Source organism: Felis catus, chromosome B1 (genome assembly GCF_018350175.1).
Source record: "Felis catus isolate Fca126 chromosome B1, F.catus_Fca126_mat1.0, whole genome shotgun sequence".
NCBI classification, from domain to species: domain Eukaryota; kingdom Metazoa; phylum Chordata; class Mammalia; order Carnivora; family Felidae; genus Felis; species Felis catus.
Genome location: NC_058371.1, coordinates 201,160,189 through 201,179,810, shown reverse-complemented (window position 1 = coordinate 201,179,810; position 19,622 = coordinate 201,160,189). Strand labels below are relative to the sequence as shown.

Below are 19,622 nucleotides of genomic sequence, written 5' to 3'. Positions count from 1 at the left end.
ATAGCCACTTTATTGAAGTGCGAGTGGATTTGTGCACCGGGTTCGGGAACTTTATTAATGGGGCTGTTTTTCTGCCTTCAAGCCAGGCTGCTTGACTGACGGATGTCCTCTCTGCGTCCTAGTGTTCCGGGCTGTTCAGGCCCCCGTGCCTCTCCTCGGGCCTCCGTATTCCCACCCTCTCCCCAGGTGACAGTGACTCTGCTGGTCCCTCAGAGCCACCTCACTACCACCTCCTCCAGGAAGTCCTCCCTGACCTCCTCAGAGCAGGTTTTCACGGCGCCAGGATGCCCTGCGATGAATTCCCGTCCAGAGCAAACATCTCACCAGGACAGGGGCCGTGTTTGACCTTGCCCCTCACTGTATCCCGTAACTGTCTAGAGAAAGCAACTGATTTAAGGGCTAATATGAAGCCTCTTTTCGCCTGGGGCTCTCAAACTCATGGGGTCTCTCCCACCACAGCAAGAAGGCAGAAGACCCTAGGTCCCCCTGGGCCACCCCGGGCAAAGGGCGGGTGTCTCCCTACGGATGCATAGACTCTGCTTACCCCGTGCATATGTCTCTGTTTACCGTCACCTGTCCTAACACAGGCTTCCCTCCCTCTCTCCTTGTTCTCAGCCCAGACACCAGGCCCACGGTCCCTGACGGGTGTGTCCAGCCCTCATCCTGACAGCAAACGTGACAGGCCTTCAGCACGGGTCACCGTGTCCCTTGACCTCGGTCTGCCTCGGCCTCTCCCTAGGTGGCCGCCGGTCACCTTTGGTGATGGCTGCCACGACAGAGAAGTACTTCATCTGGGCAGATGCCCACCATCGACACGCTGACCAGCCACAGCCCAGCTCCCCGTGAGCCAGAACTCTCTCTCCAATCCAGTCCCCACCCCGAAACGCCGGGAGGCCCCGCACTGTGGTGGCCTGCAATTCCAAAGCATCCCGTGGAACGTTCAGCAGACCCTGTGCCCTGGGGCCACCAAACTCACCTCCAAGAACGCCATGGAGCCTCAGCACGAAACCACAGCCATCGGATACGAGGCTACACGTCAGCTTTGTCTCAGGACTTGGACCCGTTCGTCCAAGAACCACAAGAGCTGCATGAGGAGGCCTTTATGGTGTCTGTGCACCGGAGGCCGGCCAGGAGCCGGGAAGCCAACGGAGCAGGGGGCAGCCACGTCCCGTCCATCCCCAGCTGGAAACCTCTCTCACGGGCAGTCCTCTCCCACCGCCCCTCCGGGGTCCGGCCCAGGCCTCAGTATCGCAGCGGCCTCCTCGAAGAGCCTCCATCCAGAGGCCTCACCTCCGAGGCCCCTCAGCAGCCCCATCGGCAGGCTGCGGAAACTCAGACGGGACCCCGACCTCGTTTCCTGAGCGCTTGCTGGGGGCCTGGCTCTTGTGCAAACAGCGCGGGGATTACCCACCTGCACGGCAAGCCGCGAGCCTTCGCACCCCAGCCCCAAGACGGCGAGGCCCAGGGCAGCCGGTCTGCCCAAGGTCTCCGAGCCAGGAAGGATCCGGCCAGCTACAAACCCAGGCCGGCAGCTCTGAGGCCTGCACGTCGATCGCCACCACCGTCTGCGCGATGAGCCAGACCGGCCCCGTCTCTACGAAAGCACGCGGACGCCCGAGAGGAGAGAAGGCAGGAGTGGGGGGCACCCCGTGGAAGGAACTGGGATCACCCACAGCTTCGACCTTCCCTGGGCACCACCACCAGCAACCGGCTTGTCTGCCCGGAGGGCCGGGCTCTTGTCTGGAGCCCAGCCACGATGGGAGGGAGCCTAAGCCATAATTCCGCCTGATTCCGTCTGAGGTCAGAGCTCTGTAGACAGAACAAAGCGGATATGGTGGAATCCAGCTCTTGGGGGATATCAAAAGCGAATTTTCAAGTCATCTCTCGGACAGCCTAGCTGTTCCAATTAGCATACAATCTTTTCAGCCTTTCTAAAGAAAAGCTGTTAACCTTAAAAAGCAAAAACCACCACCCCGCACTGCCACGTTGGGCTCTCCAGCCTCACGGTCCGGTCCACTAGGAGCTGACGTCGACTTTGTTCTTCCAAACCTCTTCCCTCTGATTTGTCTCCCTGCACAACGCATTCACGGTCTCTCCTCACAACATACGCACACCTTTAAATTCCCACCTCCCAGAGCTTGCCCACGCTGCTCCTCCCCGCTGGAAGGTTCTTCTCCATCTCCCGTATGCTTCCCCTACTCATTCTTTAGGCCCGCCCTGACACCACCTCCTCCATGCAGCCTCCCCTGATTTCCCCACCAGGGAAGATGGTACTCGTCCCTTATAGTCTAGCTTTGATGTCCGGCCCTTCTCTCCCACTGTACCACTCTCAGCTCCGCTGCATGAAGGTCAGAGAATGAAAAGGTGAGGGGGGCCCCTTCCCTGCTGCTATGAGCTGAACTGTGTCCCTTCCAAAAAATGCATATGAGAAAAGTCCTGACCCCCAATACCTCTGACTATACCTGTATTTGCAGAGAGGGTCTTTAAAAAGGTTAAAATCAAGTTAAAATGAGGTCTCTAGGGCAGGCCCTAATCCAACCTGACCGGGGTCCTTATAAGAAGAGGAGATCAGGACACAGACACAGAGGGACAGCCATGTGAGGACACAGGGAGAAGAGGGCCACCTATACGCCCCGGAGGGAGACCTGAGAGGAGGCCAACCTGTCCACGCCTGGATCCCAGCCTCCCAGCCTCCCAGCCTCCCAGCCTCCCAGCCTCCCAGTCTGTGAGGAAATACACTTTGGTCATTTAAGCCGCCCGGTCTGTGGTGCTTTGATACGGGAGTCCTAGCACCATAACACGCCTGCCCTCAACGAACTTGACATCTGGCAAGTTGTCATGGCCAATTCACGCCCCCGAAAGCTCCATTTGTCTGATTTGGAGCCCTGGCTCTCGGAGTATAAAATACAAGACTCTGGAACAGAGAAGGTGGATAACGGGTTCAGAATTACCTTTGCGCACGACTCCCCTCGACCTCCCCAGCCCTGTAGACACAGCATGGAGCGAATGTGGAAAACGGGAGGGGGACGGAAGGGGAGGGGGGGAGGTGCTGATCGGCTCGTAAACGTGACACCCCTGAACAACCCAGATCTGGCTGCAGGAAGCTCACGTTCAAGGGAATTAATGCATCAAAGCGGAAGTTCAAGGGCGGCGAGGGAAGGCACGCAGGTGAGCTAGGCTTAAAATAAGCAACCTAAGCACGCGATTTTCACCCTCAAATCGCACCTCCGCCTCTGAGGGCGGCTCCAGGGAAGCGACACCCGGAAGCGTGTGTGCAAAGCCCATCCTGGATCCCTCAAAGGTGATGCCCAGTGGTTTCAACGAAAGATGAATTTCACACATAACAATTTGTTTCTGCAGCTCAACAGACAGAAAGGCAGTGTTTGAACTCCCAAGCAAGTCTGCTTCCCTATCTATCTCCATGGGAGCAGGAAGAAATCAGGCCGTGGGAAGGAAAACGCACACATGTTCCCAGTGCTCAGCGACCGAGGGCTGGTCTCTTGCATCCTGTGACTCCCTCTTGCAGATGCTCTAAAATACTATTTCCAAAAGTCTCGCCCTCTCAGCAAATGCATTTTTTTTTTAATTTTGAAAACATGTTCTCTGCTCAGGTGGGCCACATCTGCAAAATGCACTTTCTTGGGTCTCGCCACGCGGACAAATTAAGTGAGATGAAATGTTTTGAAAGACTCCACTCAGCAAATTGGCCTCAAGTTAGTGTCTTCCCTCCGGTAGCCCTAAAAGGTGGCGCCTTCAAGCAGAGGTAAAACCAAGCACAGCATCCCGGCTAAAACCTTTGGCCCCACAGCTGCCAGCAAAGCACGTTCCCCAGAACCCTCGTGTGCCCAGAAGACAAGGCCACGCGTGCCGTGTGCACTGAGCGCTGAGAAAGTAACAATTCGAAAAACGTCTTCAGGGGCGCCTGGGTGGCTCAGTCGGTTAAGCGTCCGACTTCAACTCAGGTCACGATCTCGCGGTCCGTGGGTTCGAGCCCCGCGTCGGGCTCTGTGCTGATGGCTCAGAGCCTGGAGCCTGCTTCTGGTTCTGTGTCTCCCTCTCTCTCTGCCCCTCCCCTGTTCATGCTCTGTCTCTCTCTGTCTCAAAAATAAATGAACGTTAAAAAAAAAAAAGAAAAAGAAAAACGTCTTCATTTACTACTGGGAGCAGCTTCACTCCCCTCCTGAGCACTCCCCAGACAAGGTGAAACTCTTAAGGCATCACCCGTCCCCCAAGCCAAAAGATGATCTGCTTTTTTGGGGAGAACTCAGTCTGCCTCAACGTCCCATTCCAGAGGATGGGTGAGCGGGAGACGCGACGCAGGAGTGAGAAGGTACTTGTGCCAAATGCCTGGGTCAACATTCCAGCGCTGTGTGCCTTCTCTCTCTACCCCACAGTCAACAACACTTGACAGAATAAGATACTTCTGGCTTCCGCCTCTGAAGTGTCCGCTGAGTGCCAGGCTCTGCCCTGCTTTCTGCACGCTATCTATCCCTGCCCTCCCCTTTCCAGGGGGCCAGAGGAGAGATGCACCCTTCGAAGCTCCGGTCTGGTTCTGGACCGCCTGTCCCCCACCAAAGAGAAGCCAGATCCCCCCCCCCCCCCCGCCCCATCCCAAGTCCCCTCTCCAGGAATTCTCCTGCCAGCAGCCAGGATACAAGCCACGCAGTTGCAAAGCAGTCACTCAACTCAGCCACTGTCCTCAGGGAGCAAACCAGGGGGGGGGGCTCCTCTGATGCCCCCCCAGCCCCGCCCCAGTGCCGCAGCCCCGCTGACCCAAGCTCCCTCCTCGCTCCCTCCAAAGAAGAGCCCTCTGGCTCTACAGTCCGGATGGCATGGGTGGGCTGGGTGCCGGTCCCACTTTGAAGGCTGGTCTCCACCTCTCAGTGCCCCTCTCTCCCTTCTTCCACCCCCACCTCCCCCACCCCATGAAGCGAAAATGACCAAGGGACGGAACAGGCAGCTTGTTCGACCACCTCAGCAGGTGGGGTGGGGGGCTTGGCTGGGAGAGTCTGGCTCCACGGGATGACCTTAGATGCTCACTTCCTCCTTGTGCTGTTGGTTCGAGGCCAGTCCCTAAGTTACAGCATACAGCACAGGGGACAAAGTTTGTTCACCAGTGACCCCTCTGTCAAGATTCAGACAGGGAAGTCCTCCTAGGGAGCACCTGCCCCCCACCCCCACTCAGTCGGCACCCTGAGCGCCCCCTGCTGGTGTCCAGAGAGTAACTCACACCCCCACCCCCACCACCCCCCAAAGCTTCTAGTCTGGAGGTGGCAGAAAGGACCCAAGTCTAGAGACCAGGTGTCTTCGCCTGTGCAGCAAAGCAGGGGGTCAAAGTGCTCCCAGCCCTTGATACACCCCCTTCCTGGGTAGGGAAGCACATAGATCCCCACCCCTCCACTCCTAAAGCATGCAGGGGCCCTGGCCCAAAGCTGCCTCCCCAGAACTTGGGAGAGCAGCAGCGGTCAAGGAGAGGAGCTGGGGAGGGGTAGCCACCGCGGGGGGGGGGGGGGCGACCAGAGCGAACAGTGATGGAGGGGAGTAAGCGGAGTCCCATCTCTACCCCACGCACAACCAGTTGGCCAACAGCTGCCACCTCCCTGCACGCTTCCGAAACTGGAGATGATCAAGTAGGGCTGCTGGGAGGTGACCCATGCGTGACCATTGGTCATCTGCCCAGGGTAAAAGCGAGGCCAAGGCAGCCCGCAGGGAGGAACGGGAGGGCATCCCCACACCCCCGCAGGCGACACACACACACACACAAAACAAGGACCGGCCTCGGTCGGAGGAGTAGGAACCACAGCGCTGCGCTGGAGGAAGTAGGCGCCGAGGACCCTAAGAGATGTGGCGAGGCCGGGGGGAGCCCAACTTCCAGAGCGGCAGGGAAGGTGGAGGGAGGCCAGGGAGTTTGCGGGCGCGGGTGGAGAGCGCGGCGCCCAACTCCGTGGGTACGAAGATCCCCTGCGCCTCCAGATGTAGCCCCGGTCACATTAGTGGAATCCGGAGCGGGGGGAGGGCGTGGGGAGGGCGTCCCAGAATCAGACGCCGAGCTAACCGGGGAAATCCTGGAGCCCCTGGAGGGAGCTCCGGGATAGACCACGAGCGAAGTCCCGGACAGACCAGGGCGGAGAGGGTCCCGCAGCCAAAATCCCAGAACGCAACGCTGAGCAGACCGGGTGGAGTCAGAGCGGTCGAGGCGCAACACCGAGTGAAGGTGGTCCTAAAGGACCGAGGTGACCAGCGCCCCGAAGCCTCGGGAGACACCCCCTCCCGCGTAACCTGGGCTCTGGAAGCTACTAGGGGCGCCTCCGAGGTGGCTCGGGTCCTGGAAATCTGTCAGGCGGGGCGCTCACATTATCTGGGGACCTCTCTCCCCCCAAGGAACCGGTGGCCAGAGTCCAGTAGGGGCGCCGCCGCGGAGGTGACTCGCGTCCCCAAGTCGCCAAGAACGCCCGGGGTGACCCCGGGGCCGTCCGGAAGTGCGGGCTCGAGGTGGCCGGGGCAGGGGCCGCGGGGGGCGCGCGGAGGTCACTTACGCTGCTGTTCTCGCCCGTCCAGTGCACCATCGCCTGGTTGTGCGTCGCGTCCCCCTTGAGCACGAACGATGTGCTGATGAGCGAGACCTGCGCCCGAGAAGCCGCTCCGGCCGCGGGCGCCGCCCGCGCCCGGCGCCCCTGGCCCGCGGCGGGGGCGCCGTCCTCGCCGGGACCCGGCGCTGGACCGAGCCCCGGGGCGCCGGGCTCCGCGCCGCGCGCCTGCCGGTCCTCGCCGCCGCCCGGCAGCGCGCGCCCCGCGGGCGGGCTCGCCGGCGCCCGGGTCAGCACCGCGCGGGGACCCAGGCGCCCGGGCTCGGGGGAGCGCCCCGCCGCCCCGCAGGCGGCCAGCAGCAGCAGCAGCAGCAGGAGCGGCCGCGAGCGCGGCGAGCGCGGCGGCGGCGGCGGCGGCGGCGGCGGCGGGGCCCCGGGGCTCGGGGCTCGGGCGGCGGGGCCGGGGCCCTTCGGGGCGCGCGGGGGCCCCCGGTGCGCCATGGTCGCCGAGGGGCGGCGGCGGGGCGGCGCGGGCGAGGGAGACCGCGGCCGGGAGAGCGGGAGGGCGCTGGGGAGCGCGAGCGAGAGCGCAGAGAAAGGAGCCGGCGAGGGGAGGGAGCCGGCGGGAGGAGGGGACTCGCGGCTCCGCCGCCGCCGCCGCCGCCGCCCGCGCAGCCGAGGGCGCACCGCCACCTGCCGGCCGACCCCGCGCCGGCCGAGCGAGCGCCAACCGCTCAAGGGCCTGGGCAGAGGTCCCGGGAGCGCCGAGCCCCAGAGCCCTTTCCTCCCTTCCTCGGCCCTTCCCTGCGCCTTCCCTCCTCTCTGCCCTCTTTCCTTCCTCCCTCCCTTTCTTCCTGAACTTACTGAGCGCCTACTCTGGGCCAGCCACGGTTCCAGGCACCGGGGGAGCACAGGGGTGAACAACAGCCAGGCACCAGGCCCTGGAGCCGGTGGTCCGCCGAGGGAGACAGACCTCACCCCTGCCAACACCTTGACAGACCAAGTCACAGAGAGCCACAAGGAGGACAGAGCGGAAGTGGTGAGGTGTTCTGCGGGGGCCTCTAAAGAGGTGGCAGTGTAGACAGAACCTAGGGGACTTCCTAGCCACTGCAAAGGCCCTGTGGCTGCCGGGACACAACCTACTCCTGGGCAGCCACGCCTGTGCCTTAGGCTTTGGGACGTCCTGGCAGAGCAAGGCTGTGCTCCAAGCCCAGGAGCCACCAAGGGGGCAGCCCCGAACATGAGGACAGACACCTGGGTGTGGAAGCACTTAGAGGGGGTGTGGGGGGGTGCGAGGTCCCATCCAGGGCAGAGCCTGCCGGGCGGAAGCGAAGAGTGGGGAAACTGAGGCTCAGCACACAGGAAGTCGCCGCCCAAGATCATGGGCTGCTTTAGACAGACTGAGTACCCACCTTGAGTACCCACCACGTGCTACATACAACTTGGCCTCACGAAAATATGGAGTCCGGGTGCCGGAGAGTCTCTGAGGGGTGGCCAGCTTTGCAGCCTCTGCGGGGCCAGGGGCCAGCCTGCCTCCACCCCTCCCCCAGAGGCCTCTGCGTCAGGTAAAAATCCTCAGGGGTCTCTGTCACTCTTGCCTCCCAGCCGGGTCTCTTTGGTCCAGAGCGGGGGAGAGACAGACAGCGAGGGAGACAGAGAGGGAGCCTAACGGGGCAGGGGAGCAAAGCCTCAAACACCTGGGAAAGAGAGAGGCTGGGGTTCCCTCCAGCCTCCAAGAGCAGCAGCCCTCAGCACTGTCTTCTGCTGTATCCAGTAACAGCATCCCAGGGGCTCATGCTGTCTGTGCCCAGGCTGGGGGTGGGGGGGCCAGATGTCTAAGAAGTCTCCCCCCTTGGAATGTGCCCTCGCCCTCCCCTCCATGGTGTAAATTCCCAACCTGACAGATTCTAAATCTCAGGCTCAGGCCCCGGGTGGGAATGGGAAGCAGGAGCCATCGGCTGTGGGAACATGTGGTCTCGCACAGGGAGCAGGGAAGAGCAGAAGGGGTCGGTGCAGGGCTGAGGGAGGCGAGCCAGGCAAACAGGGGCCTAGGAAGAGGCTTACAAACAAAGCACGCTGGGGACGGGGACCGGCAGTCAAGAAAAGAGGTGGGTGGTGTCCCGGATTAGACGGTTCCCGGGGAGCCCTTCCTGACACCCTGGTCTCCACTCCCCTCCCCAGCCGTAATGTGAAGGGGGGGGGGGGCGCACAGGCTCTGAGCTTGTCCCCTTGTCTGTCTGCTTGTTTTAGTAGAAGAGCCCCTAAGCATTGTCCCCAAGAAAAGTTGACTGTGACAAATGACTGAGCACCTACTCCATGTTGGACACTTTCCCAGGGACCCAGTGCATCCTGGGGAAGAAGACGGGGTGGGGGAAGGGGAGGAACCTGCTCTCGGGGACAAGGGGCGACATTGCAAGTAATTGTATATAATTCCCAGAAGCAGGCTGTGGGGCGCGTGTGATGGTCCCCTTTCCACAGCTGAGGAAATAGACTCCAGGCAGTGATTGCCAAGTTCACCGAGCCAGAGCGTGTCAGGCTCCAGACTCCAGCCCCGGCTTTCTGGCCCCAGGGCAGCCTTCCTTCCCCCATCCCGCGTAACTTGTGGTCTGCGTGCCGGGTTCACGGGTACATTAGCCACTTGGAGGCACAGACGAAGCCTCTCGGCCAGGGGCACATCAGCACCACCACCCGGGCTCAAACTGAGGCCCACGTTATTGGTGACTTGGTTAAAGTCCTCGAGGAAGTGGGGGGAGGCCCCAGGCCTGAAATGCAGGCAGGCTGGCGGCTGCCTCCCCGGTGCTTTTTCCAGAACAGTCGGCTGGTTGACTCTGCCCCGAGAAGGCTGCAACGCTTTCAAAAGAGCGGGACTGATTCACCCCTTCTCCGAATCCAAAGCTCAGAGACGTGGGAATCCCCAAGGTCACACAGCTCGCGCACACTGCTGGACACGGGGACACAGTGATGGCGGAGACAGACAAGTACCCCTGCGCTGGTGAGGAGCCCCTGTCCTAACGAAAGTTCTTTTCAGTTCTTTTCAGTAAGTACCCAGGAGAAAATGCGGCAGTCAGCACGCGGAGATGAAGGGGTCACTAAGGGGCCGGGGAACTTTGAGGGGAGAAGGAGCCAGCCACGGGCAAGGTGGGAATTGCTGGGGGGCAGGGCGGAGCATGAGAGCCACCGTCCAGGCTCAGGGAGGAAGGCAGCCGGCTTCATTTGTATTCGCAGACTGGTACCAAGTCGCTGGGGGCTTTTAAGCAGGGGAGTAAGACCAGAGACATTTCAGAGCCATCTGTCCCCCTGTGAGGACACTACAGGAAGCTAGCTCCCTAGGAGGCCCCTGTCCAGAGTCCAGAGAGGCCTTGGTGGCTGGGCCCGGGGAAGGCGGCGGGGGACTTGCGGGGGACGGAGCAAAGCCCGCACCCAGCACCTGCTCGCCCTGTGCTCACCCTCGTTAGTGACCAACTCGGGGACCCCGGGGGCTTCGGTGCAGGAGAAAGACATGGGGACGGGCGGCAAGGAAGGGCGGCAGGTTGTAGTCAGGCATCCTGTCTGACATCCCGACGGGGAGAAGTCTCGGGAGACCGCGGGGACAGCGTCTGCGGCGCCGCCGCGGTGGACGTGCGCTCAGCCGGCGTGGGCGTGAAGGGCCACGGAAGCACCGCGTGTCACCCTGAGACCCTGAGACGCCCTGAGACGGGGAAGCAGCCTAGCCTTCGCCATCTCCCTCACCGCCTCCTGGTTCCCAGCTCCGCGCGGGGCACTGGGCTCCAGACCCGATCACACCCGGCCGCTGCTCCTGGGAGGGGGGAGGCGGGTGCCTCAGAGACGCTTGGCCCCCTCGGGAAGGGGAAGAGCCGTCGGGGGCCGAGGGAAGAAGGCTGGTCTTCAACCGATCCTTCAGGAAACAGGAACAAACATAATCAAGACTATAAGCTATTGGACCTACTCTGGCAGGGCATTGTTCTAGAAGAAAGATCTCGTTGAACCTCCTATCTACCTAGTACCTATATAGCGCCTACATAGAGGGCGTTCCCTTCTCCCCGACCTGGTGTTCAGCAATCTATCCGAAGGGTTCCAAGGCCCACGTCCCCATGTGCCAGTGGGGTGTCCTAAGTGACACGCCTCACCTCTCTGTTTCTGTAGTTGCCTCACCAGCACGACCCCGACCCCCTGGTTCTCTGTGTCATCCCAGGACCAGCAGCGTCGGCATTACCGGGAACCGGTTACGGATGCCAATTCCCAGGCCACCCCCCCAGACCCACCGAACCGGAAACTCTGGGATGGGGCCGAGGGATCTGTGTTCTAATGTGTCCCCTGCTGGTTCTGACACGTCCCCCCAAGTTTGAGAGCCACCGTGCTGACCCAGCGGTTCAGGGCCTGGGCTCCACGTGGGAATCACCTGGGGGGACTTCAGACAAATGCCAACGATCTCTTGACCTGAGTGGGTAGAGGATTCGTGAAAAAACAGACGCCAGGTGCCTGGCACATGGCTGGACCCACTAGACGGTGCTTTTCCTGAGAGGTGAGCGGGGGCCCCACTGAGCCCCGGTCCAAACCCTTCAGCTTCAAGATCCAGACTGATTCCTCCCGCCACTGCAATGCGTCCGCTTCAAAAAGGAGCAGAAAGACTTCTTCTCTCCAAGTTTCAATCAGACCACTTACTCATTAAAAGGCTCAGGGTTTTTTTTTAATTATTAAAGGTCTCTAGTGATAGTATTTTTTTTTTAATTTTTTTTTTCAACGTTTATTTATTTTTGGGACAGAGAGAGACAGAGCATGAACGGGGGAGGGGCAGAGAGAGAGGGAGACACAGAATCGGAAACAGGCTCCAGGCTCCGAGCCGTCAGCCCAGAGCCCGACGCGGGGCTCGAACTCCCGGACCGCGAGATCATGACCTGGCTGAAGTCGGACGCCCAACCGACTGCGCCACCCAGGCGCCCCTCTAGTGATAGTATTTTAATTTATCTTTTTAAATGCGACAGAGCTCAGCTTGGGCAACTACCCGCACGGGCCTGATTCAGAGACGGTCCAGGAACCCATGAGCAATGCTCTTGGGGACACTTGGGGACCCAGCAGGAAGGAGACTGAGGAGACAGGCTGTTGGGGTGCCAGGTTCTACAGAGGGGAGCCCCTCCCCTGCGCTGTGCTCCCAGCCGCCCCTGGCCTGGCCTCCAGCCAAACTAAGAAGTCTGCACCTGCTTGGGGGGGGGGGGGGGGAGGTGCCAGGTCAGGAAGGGAGGGCTTCCAGGTGGAGGGGGAAGCTGCCAGGGGCAGGGGCCAGAAATAAGCCGCAGGGTGGGGAGTTGGGGGGTGGAGAGGGGAGCTGCCACATTTGGGGGGGGGGGGCTGCGGTGCCTTGCAGAAACGTCTCCTAATGACTTTCAGCAAATGACAAGGGGTTGAGGTGAGGGCTTTCAGGAGAAAGATCGAGCACAGCCATCCCATTACCAAGTTGTCAAGGACGGCTGGACGGGACTTTAACTCAGGCCAGGAACAGAAGTCTGACCCGGAGATTGAAGGGAAAGGAGTCCAGATGGAGAAGGAAGGAAAGGCCCCCCAGGGAGACAGGGATCTGGCCGCTCCAATCCCAACAGAGAAGGGAGACGGGGGCGGGGGCGGGGGCGGGGGCGGGGGGGAGCGGGCAGTTCTTTGCGCAGCTGGGGTGGTGGTTGTGGGTGCCTCTTGGTGGAGGCAGGGATTTCTTTGCCCAGGGACGCCACCGCTGTGGGCCAGCCAAACCCCTGGTGTGTGAGAAGCCAAGCAAGCAAGAGCCCAGAGCCCGGCAGAGACCAGGGTGACAACCGTTTTCAGCCATCCGGGCTCCTCTTTCTCGTAGACGCATAGATACCGCAGTGCGACAGGTGTGTTTCCTTCTTCCGTTCATCAAGTGTTTGCTGAGCACCTACTCTGCGCCTGGCTCCAGGCCCCAGGGAGACAGCAGGAAACAAACCAGACAATCTCCGGAAGGATAAACAGGTGGAGAAAACAGAAGGGCGCTCCTGGCAGAGAGGCCGGCGTGGGTAATGACCTGGGGGAGGGCACTGCGGGGGACAGTGGAGGATCCGGACAAAGAGCTTCGGGGTGGCAGGGCGCGGGGTAGGGTGGGCAGGGCGAGTGAGAGCGGGGGCTTCCTGGTCCCTTCACGGGGACCGGGTGATGACCAGAACCAGGGGCTGGCCTCAGGGAGGTCAGCCATAGCGCACTGCTCCCCAGCTCTCCGTGTGCATGCATAAAGCACCATGGGGACGGAGAGTGGGGCGGCGACCAGCTCCCACCAGTGCAGGGGCCACCCCTTCTTACTGGGTTGCAGCGTGGCTTAAAAGTGCGCCCTCAGCTCCCCGTAGCGTGACGGTACCTCATCATCTAACGGGCGCCAGGGAAGGCCCCAGAAAGTGGGGCCCAGGGAAGAGGGGTTTCCCCATCAGTCTGTAGGGGCAAGAGCCCACCGTGGTCATTCTGGCGGGCAGGGTAGAGGAGAGGAGGGCTGGCCTGCGGAGGAAACGCACAACCAGCCAGAAAGCACCCTTGGGGTTCCCAGGAGCTGGGAAAGATGGCAGAGGCCAGGAGTCTTTCCCCTGAAGCCAAGTGCACAGGCCCGGGCCCAGTAGGAGGCCAGGAAATGCCGGAAGGGACAAAAGAAGGGAGGGAAGGAGGCTTGCAGCAGCCGCTCTGGGGGCCCACTTCTCAGACTGGCCCTCGCCGCCCCCCGTCCCCCACGTACCATACGAGGGGCCTCCCATGTGCCCAGTGTTTTGGGGGCACCATTATCCCGACTTTAGAAGCAAGGCATCCGAGGCCCAGAGAGGCTAAGCGAACTGCCCTGGAGCGCACAGCTAGAGAGTGGTGATCTCCAGCACAGGGCGCTGCTGGTGACGTTTCAGAAGTGGCTGCAGGGCCGTCGACAGTGCCCGCCTCAGAGGCGGTGCTGGAAAGCAGAGTGTGGTGAGTGCTTGGTGGGGGGAGAGGAGCTCACGGTGGTGGCCGCGAGCGAGGCGGGGGCCTGAACTCTGGTCCCGGCCCTGCGGGTCACTGCAGAAGTCACTGCTTTCCCTCTGAGCCTCAGTCTCCTCGGGGTCACTGAGAACGGCCGTGGCACCTGTGAACAGGTTGTCGTGCAGGTGAAGGACGCTCGGAAGAGCATCTGGACGGCGGTGGCTATTTTCTTCTCTTGTTGCAGGAAGAAGGTCTTCACGTGGGACAGTGACAGACAACCCACAGGAGGTCCGTCCGCATGACCACGCCTCACCCATCGATGCAGTGATGGTCCATGGCCGTCCCCGGGGAAGTCCCCCCCAGTCCCCCAAGTGCTCTGGCCAGGACGCAGCGTGGACCCTCCCTAGGGAAGATGCTCCCAGTCCCCCAAGTGTCCTCCAGCCAGGGCGCAGTGTGGACTGTCCCTGGTGAAGTCCCCCCCCCAGGCCCCCAAGTGCTCTGGCCAGGGCGCAGCGTGGACCCTCCCTAGGGAAGATGCTCCCAGTCCCCCAAGTGCCCTCCGGCCAGGGCGCAGTATGGATCGTCCCTGGTGAAGTCCCTCCCAGTCCCCCAAGTGTCCTCCAGCCAGGGCGCAGTGTGGACTGTCCCTGGTGAAGTCCTCCCCCAGGCCCCCAAGTGCCCTGGCTGGGGCGCAGTGTGGACTATCCCTAGGGAAGACCCTCCCAGTCCCCCAAGTGCCCCCACCCCGGGGCGCAGTGTGTCTGCATTCGCAGGGCAAGGGCCGGGAGCAGCAGGCGTTGGCAGGCAGGTGGCCGGACGGGAGGCCCGGTCCTCTGCCAGCGGCCCAGCCCCCCCTGCCCCCCGCAAGCACACGCCCCCACGGCCTGCAGTTCTGTTCTTCCACTGTCAGCCTGGCCGCCCACCAGCTGCGTGCTCTGGGCCTCAGTCTCCCCATCTGTGACGCGAGGGCATAGATAACATGACAACTTCCCCAGGACGTGAGCCCCACAAGGTGCCCCCCAGATGCTCACGTGCAGTTTGCGATGTGGGGCTGGTCACGCCTCTCAGAGTCACGTGCTATTTGCATTTAACAACGTTCGGTTTTGACTAATTCCGTTTCCCCCCCCCCCCAACTTTTTGACCCTGCGGTCCTTCCCTCCCGCTTTGCCTGCATAACATCCAGAGGACACAGGCTGCTCTGGAATTATGCGCTGAGGACGGCGGAAGGAAGAAGGGAGAATTTATTCTGCCTGAGGTGTTGGCGAAGAGAAAAATACATTTGGGCGGGAGTTGAATGACGAGCTGGGACCCAGACGAAGTAAAACAGACTGCAGCATCTGCAAGGGACAAAAGACCGAGGGGCACGGTGCACACGGGGAGGGACAAGTGGCCTGGCCAGGCAGGACGGACTGTAAGACTTGGGGGGGAAGCCAGGCCGGTGCCTTCTTCCAAGGTGACAGAGACCCTTCCAGGGCTTTCAAGAGAAGGAACGGCATGATCAGATTTGTGTTTGTGAATGGCAATGCTGGCAGCTCCTGAGAGCCGGAGCTCGGGAGAGAGACCGGGCCAGCGGAGGTCATGGTGTGGGTCCGGGTGAGAGACGGCGGGTTGTGAGCAGACGCGGTGGGGAGGAGGAAACGCAGGCGGGCCCCTCCCGTGCGAGGCGACACGGAATCCAAAGAGACTCAGAGGCGTCTGGGAGAACATTGATGTCACTCCATAGTTAGGGAACAAATTTGAAGATGGCTGCTCAACTCTGGACACGTTGTCTCCAGGGTGCCTGTGGGACATCCTGGAGATATCAGCCAAGCAAGGCTAGGCTGGGCTGCCGTGATAAATGAACCCCAAATCTCGGTGGGGAAACCCAAGAAAGGGGCACTGTATTCATTCACAAAGTCTGATGCAGGTCAGGCGCCTCCTTTCCGACTTCTATCTCCACCCTCTGGAACCTCTAGCCTGCAAGGTCACTGTGGCAGAAGAGAGAGCCGGAGAACACACAGAATATTTCCTGGGGTTGGACCTGGAGGTCACTCCACTACCACTCGCATCCCATCGGCCAGAGCCTGGGTTCATGGCCTGACCTTCCTGTAGGGAGGCTGGCAAACGCAGGAGCCCAGGGACATTTGGTGAGCCCTCCTCATCACTGGCACGCTGGCAGGAAGGCTCTAGAGGCCTTTGGAAATGGTGCCTGGGAGAGGATCAGGGCTGGAGACAAGACTTGGACATGACTATCGAATGAGATCACCCAAGGGGAAAAAATAGAGGAGGACGAGAGAAAGACGAGATTTTAAAAATTCCATGAATCCCTCTGGGGTTGTATTTAGGAATTCCCAGAGGAAGACTCAAGATACAGTCCAAAATCTCATTTCCAAATACCCAATTATTTGTTGTGTGGACAAAGCATCCAGATTCTTTCCTGAATTTTTCAGCTCCCATATGGCTCCTTGGAATCACACAGGCAGCCGCAAGCAACTGGCAAGTGTCTTAAGCCGTGCTGTTTCTACCACATTCCGCCACATTCCCTCTGTGTCAGGCCAAGGGCTTCAGGGTCATACATTCGTCTAGAGGAGTTGTTTTTAGAGCCATCCACTTCACTAGATATTTTGAAAGAGAACTCACAGTAAGCTTGCCTTTGAGATTCATTCCAGAAATGAAATTTTTTGCTACCAAACCACTGAATATGACAATTGATTTTTTCTATTTAAATGCCTTACACACTTAAAACTTTTCCATAAATAAAAATTTTCCACAAATTATACTTGGTTGAAATCACGGTTTGAAGGGTTTCAGCTCGGAAGTTAATTAAAACTCATTGTTTTCCCTGGAAAGGGGAACTGCCTTAATTAAGACTAACAGAGAAGTGTGGGATATTTCTTCAAAATGGATCTTGCAAGGTCCTTTCCTGAGGCTAGTGCCGCCACTCTGAGACTACGAGGATCGTGACACTGGGGTCATGTCAGCTCTTGTTCTCTACTTATCCTCACAGCACAGCACAGTGCTGGGCACACAGTGAGCACTTAATATTGGACAGATGGATGGATGGATGGATGGATGGATGGATGGATGGATGGACGGATGGATGGAAGGGAGGGAAGGAGGGAGAAAGGAAGGAAGGAAGAGGATGGATGCATGGGTGGATGGACCACAGGAAGGACAGAAGGATGAAAGGATGGAAGGATGGAAGGAAGGAAGGAAGGTGGATGGATGATGGATGGATGGACCAAAGGAAGGACAGAAGGAAGGAAGGAAGGAAGGAAGGAAGGAAGGAAGGAAGGAAGATGGATGGATGATGGATGGATGGATGACGGGTGGATGGATAGATGGATGGACCAAAGGAAGGAAGGAAGGAAGGAAGGAAGGAAGGAAAATGGATGGATGATGGATGGATGGACCAAAGGAAGGAAGGAAGGAAGGAAGGAAGGAAGGAAGGAAGGACAGAAGGAAGGAAGGAAGGAAGGAAGGAAGGACAGAAGGAAGGAAGGAAGGAAGGAAGGAAGGAAGGAAGGAAGGAAGGAAAATGGATGGATGATGGATGGATGGACCAAAGGAAGGAAAGAAGGAAGGAAGGAAGGAAGGAAGGAAGGAAGGAAGGAAGGAAGGTGGGAAGGAAGGACAGAAGGAAGGAAGGAAGGAAGGACAGAAGGAAGGAAGGAAGGAAGGAAGGAAGGAAGGAAGGAAGGAAAGAAGGAAGGAAGGAAGGAAGGAAGGAAGGAAGGAAGGAAGGAAGGAAGGAAAATGGATGGATGATGGATGGATGGATGACGGGTGGATGGATAGATGGATGGACCAAAGGAAGGACAGAAGGAAGGAAAGAAGGAAGGAAGGAAGGAAGGAAGGAAGGAAGGAAGGGAGGGAGGAAGATGGATGGATGATGAATGGATGGATGTATGGACAAAAGGAAGGGCAGAAGGAAGGAAGGAAGCAAGGAAGCAAGGAAGGAAGGAAGGGAGGGAGGGAGGGAGATGGATGGATCTGTCACATTGAAAACTCCTAGGGATCCAGACTTCTAAATGACAACCACTGAAGCAATTTGGCAGAAGGGAAAGAGCACTGAGTTGGGAGTCAGGAGGGCCAGGTTCCAGTGTCAGCTTTCCACTGACTGAGCTTCAAGAACTTGGGAAAATCCCTTTCCCCATGGGCACCGCCATTTTCCTCCTCGGCTAAATGAATCTCGTCCATCCCAACCAACCTTCACATCCTCACATACGGCGACTTCTCCCCTACCTCCGACCCTGCCCTCCGACCACCCTCAGCTCTGCCCCACGTTTCCAGTCACAAGTGCACTCCAGGGAGGCAGAACTTCGACTTGTAGCCAGGTGAAGAGGTTGGCAAATGCTCCTCCCAAAAGTCAATTATGAAACCGCGCAAATTGACGAAAACAGCCATTTCCACACACTGGAAATCATCCAAGAACAGGCAACCATCGAAGCAGTGTCCGTCCTTCAAGCAGTGTCCGTCCTTGAAGACTGCTGCACTTCAGGTAGGAACCGTGAGCGTCTGCACCACACGGGCCCCAGGCTCCTCCCTTAGCACCCTCCCAGCTGGGAAGGCCGAGGCTCTGCGGGGAGGGGTGGCCATGGGCACAGCAGCTGCAGTGCCAGGGGTAAAGGGACTGGCTCAGTTTGGAGCAATGGGTGGCATCCACGCCTACCAGCAGCAACAGTGGAAATGACTGGCCCAGAGGCTGTACAGAAAGGCTGAGGCTGTGTGCCCCTGGGAAGGGCCCGAGCCAGCCACAGACTTCTGACTGACCCTAAGGCCATGTGTGTGGACAGAGGAAGTATGAACAGCCCAGTGAAAAGCAAAAGCCAGGCAGACCTGAAAATGCCTAGATTTTGAACGTGCTCCTCTGCCCACACAAAGGTCTTTGATCGAGGATAGAAGGTTTACTAACTCATGGTGTTTGAGAATACTTCTGATCAAATACTGGCCGATCTCTAAGTGAGGCAGACACGGGTTCAAAGGTCATAAATTTAAAAACAACAACAGGGGCGCCTGGGTGGCTCAGTCGGTTAAGCGTCCGACTTCAGCTCAGGTCACGATCTCGCTCGCGGTCCGTGAGTTCGAGCCCCGCGTCGGGCTCTGGGCTGATGGCTCAGAGCCTGGAGCCTGCTTCCGATTCTGTGTCTGCCTCTCTCTCCGACCCTCCCCCGTTCATGCTCTGTCTCTCTCTGTCTCAAAAATAAACATTAAAAAAATTGTTTTAAATAAAAATAACAGCAACAACAGCAGCAGCTACATACAGCGAGGGAGATAGATTTCAAAGACTTAGCCCAGGTAAGTTACTCACAAAAACAAACAAATGAATAAGCAAAAATCAGAAATAACCTGTGGAAGAAAATAAAAACCCGGGGGCACCTGGGTGGCTCAGTCGGTTAAGCGTCCGAACTCAGCTCAGGTCATGAGCTCACAGCTTGTGAGTTCAAGCCCCATGTTGGGCTCTCTGCTGTCAGCACAGAGCCCACTTTGGATCCTCTGCCCCTCCCCCCTCTCAAACATAAATAAACATTTTGTACAATTTTTAAAAAAGAAAAGAAAAATCCAGACTTGATGCAATTTACTGCTAAAATGTCCAGTTTTTTTTTTTAACTTTTTAAAAAACGTTTATTGGGGCGCCTGGATGGCTCGGTCGGTTAAGCGTCCAACTTCAGCTCAGGTCATGATCTCACGGTCCATGAGTTCGAGACCCGCGTCGGGCTCTGTGCTGACAGCTCAGAGCCTGGAGCCTGTTTCAGGTTCTGTGTCTCCGTCTCTCTCTGCCCCTCCCCTGTTCATGCTCTGTCTCTCTCTGTCTCAAAAATAAATAAACGTTGAAAAATTAAAAAAATAAAAAATGTTTATTTTTTATTTATTTTCAAGAGAGAGACCTCAAGAGGGGAAGGGGAAAAGAGAGAGGAGGACACAGGATCTGAAGCAGGTTCTGTACTGACAGCAGAGAGCACAACAAGGGGCTCGAACCCACGAAGTGTGAGATCATGACCTGAGACGAAGTCAGACGCTTAACCGAATGAGCTACTCAGGCGCCCCTAAAATGTCCAGTTTTTAACAACGAGGAAAAGTGAGAAATGCAAAGAAACAGGAGAATATTACCTAGAGTCAAGGACAAAAAAAAGAGCAGTCTTCAGTCTCCAGAGATCCCCAGAAGTTGGACTTGACAGTGAA

At 58.6% G+C, this 19,622-nt stretch overlaps 2 protein-coding genes across 2 annotated transcripts in view; one reads left to right on the top strand and one right to left on the bottom strand.

Annotated features, from left to right (window-relative positions):
• Positions 1 to 7,028, bottom strand: part of SORCS2 (sortilin related VPS10 domain containing receptor 2) — a 457,690-nt gene extending 450,662 nt beyond the window's left edge. The window contains exon 1 of the mRNA XM_023253426.2: positions 6,537 to 7,028. Within this exon, the coding sequence (XP_023109194.2) occupies positions 6,537 to 7,028 (492 nt within the window). The remainder of the gene's footprint in view (positions 1 to 6,536) is intronic.
• On the top strand, positions 7,027 to 16,218 carry LOC109499297. Its single transcript, XM_045056757.1, has 5 exons — positions 7,027 to 7,566; positions 9,546 to 9,554; positions 12,364 to 12,503; positions 13,705 to 13,748; positions 14,644 to 16,218. The coding sequence occupies exons 1-5, from the start codon at positions 7,027 to 7,029 to the stop codon at positions 14,673 to 14,675; spliced, it is 765 nt and encodes a 254-aa protein (XP_044912692.1). The 3' UTR covers positions 14,676 to 16,218.
• Positions 16,219 to 19,622: the final 3,404 nt, after the last annotated feature.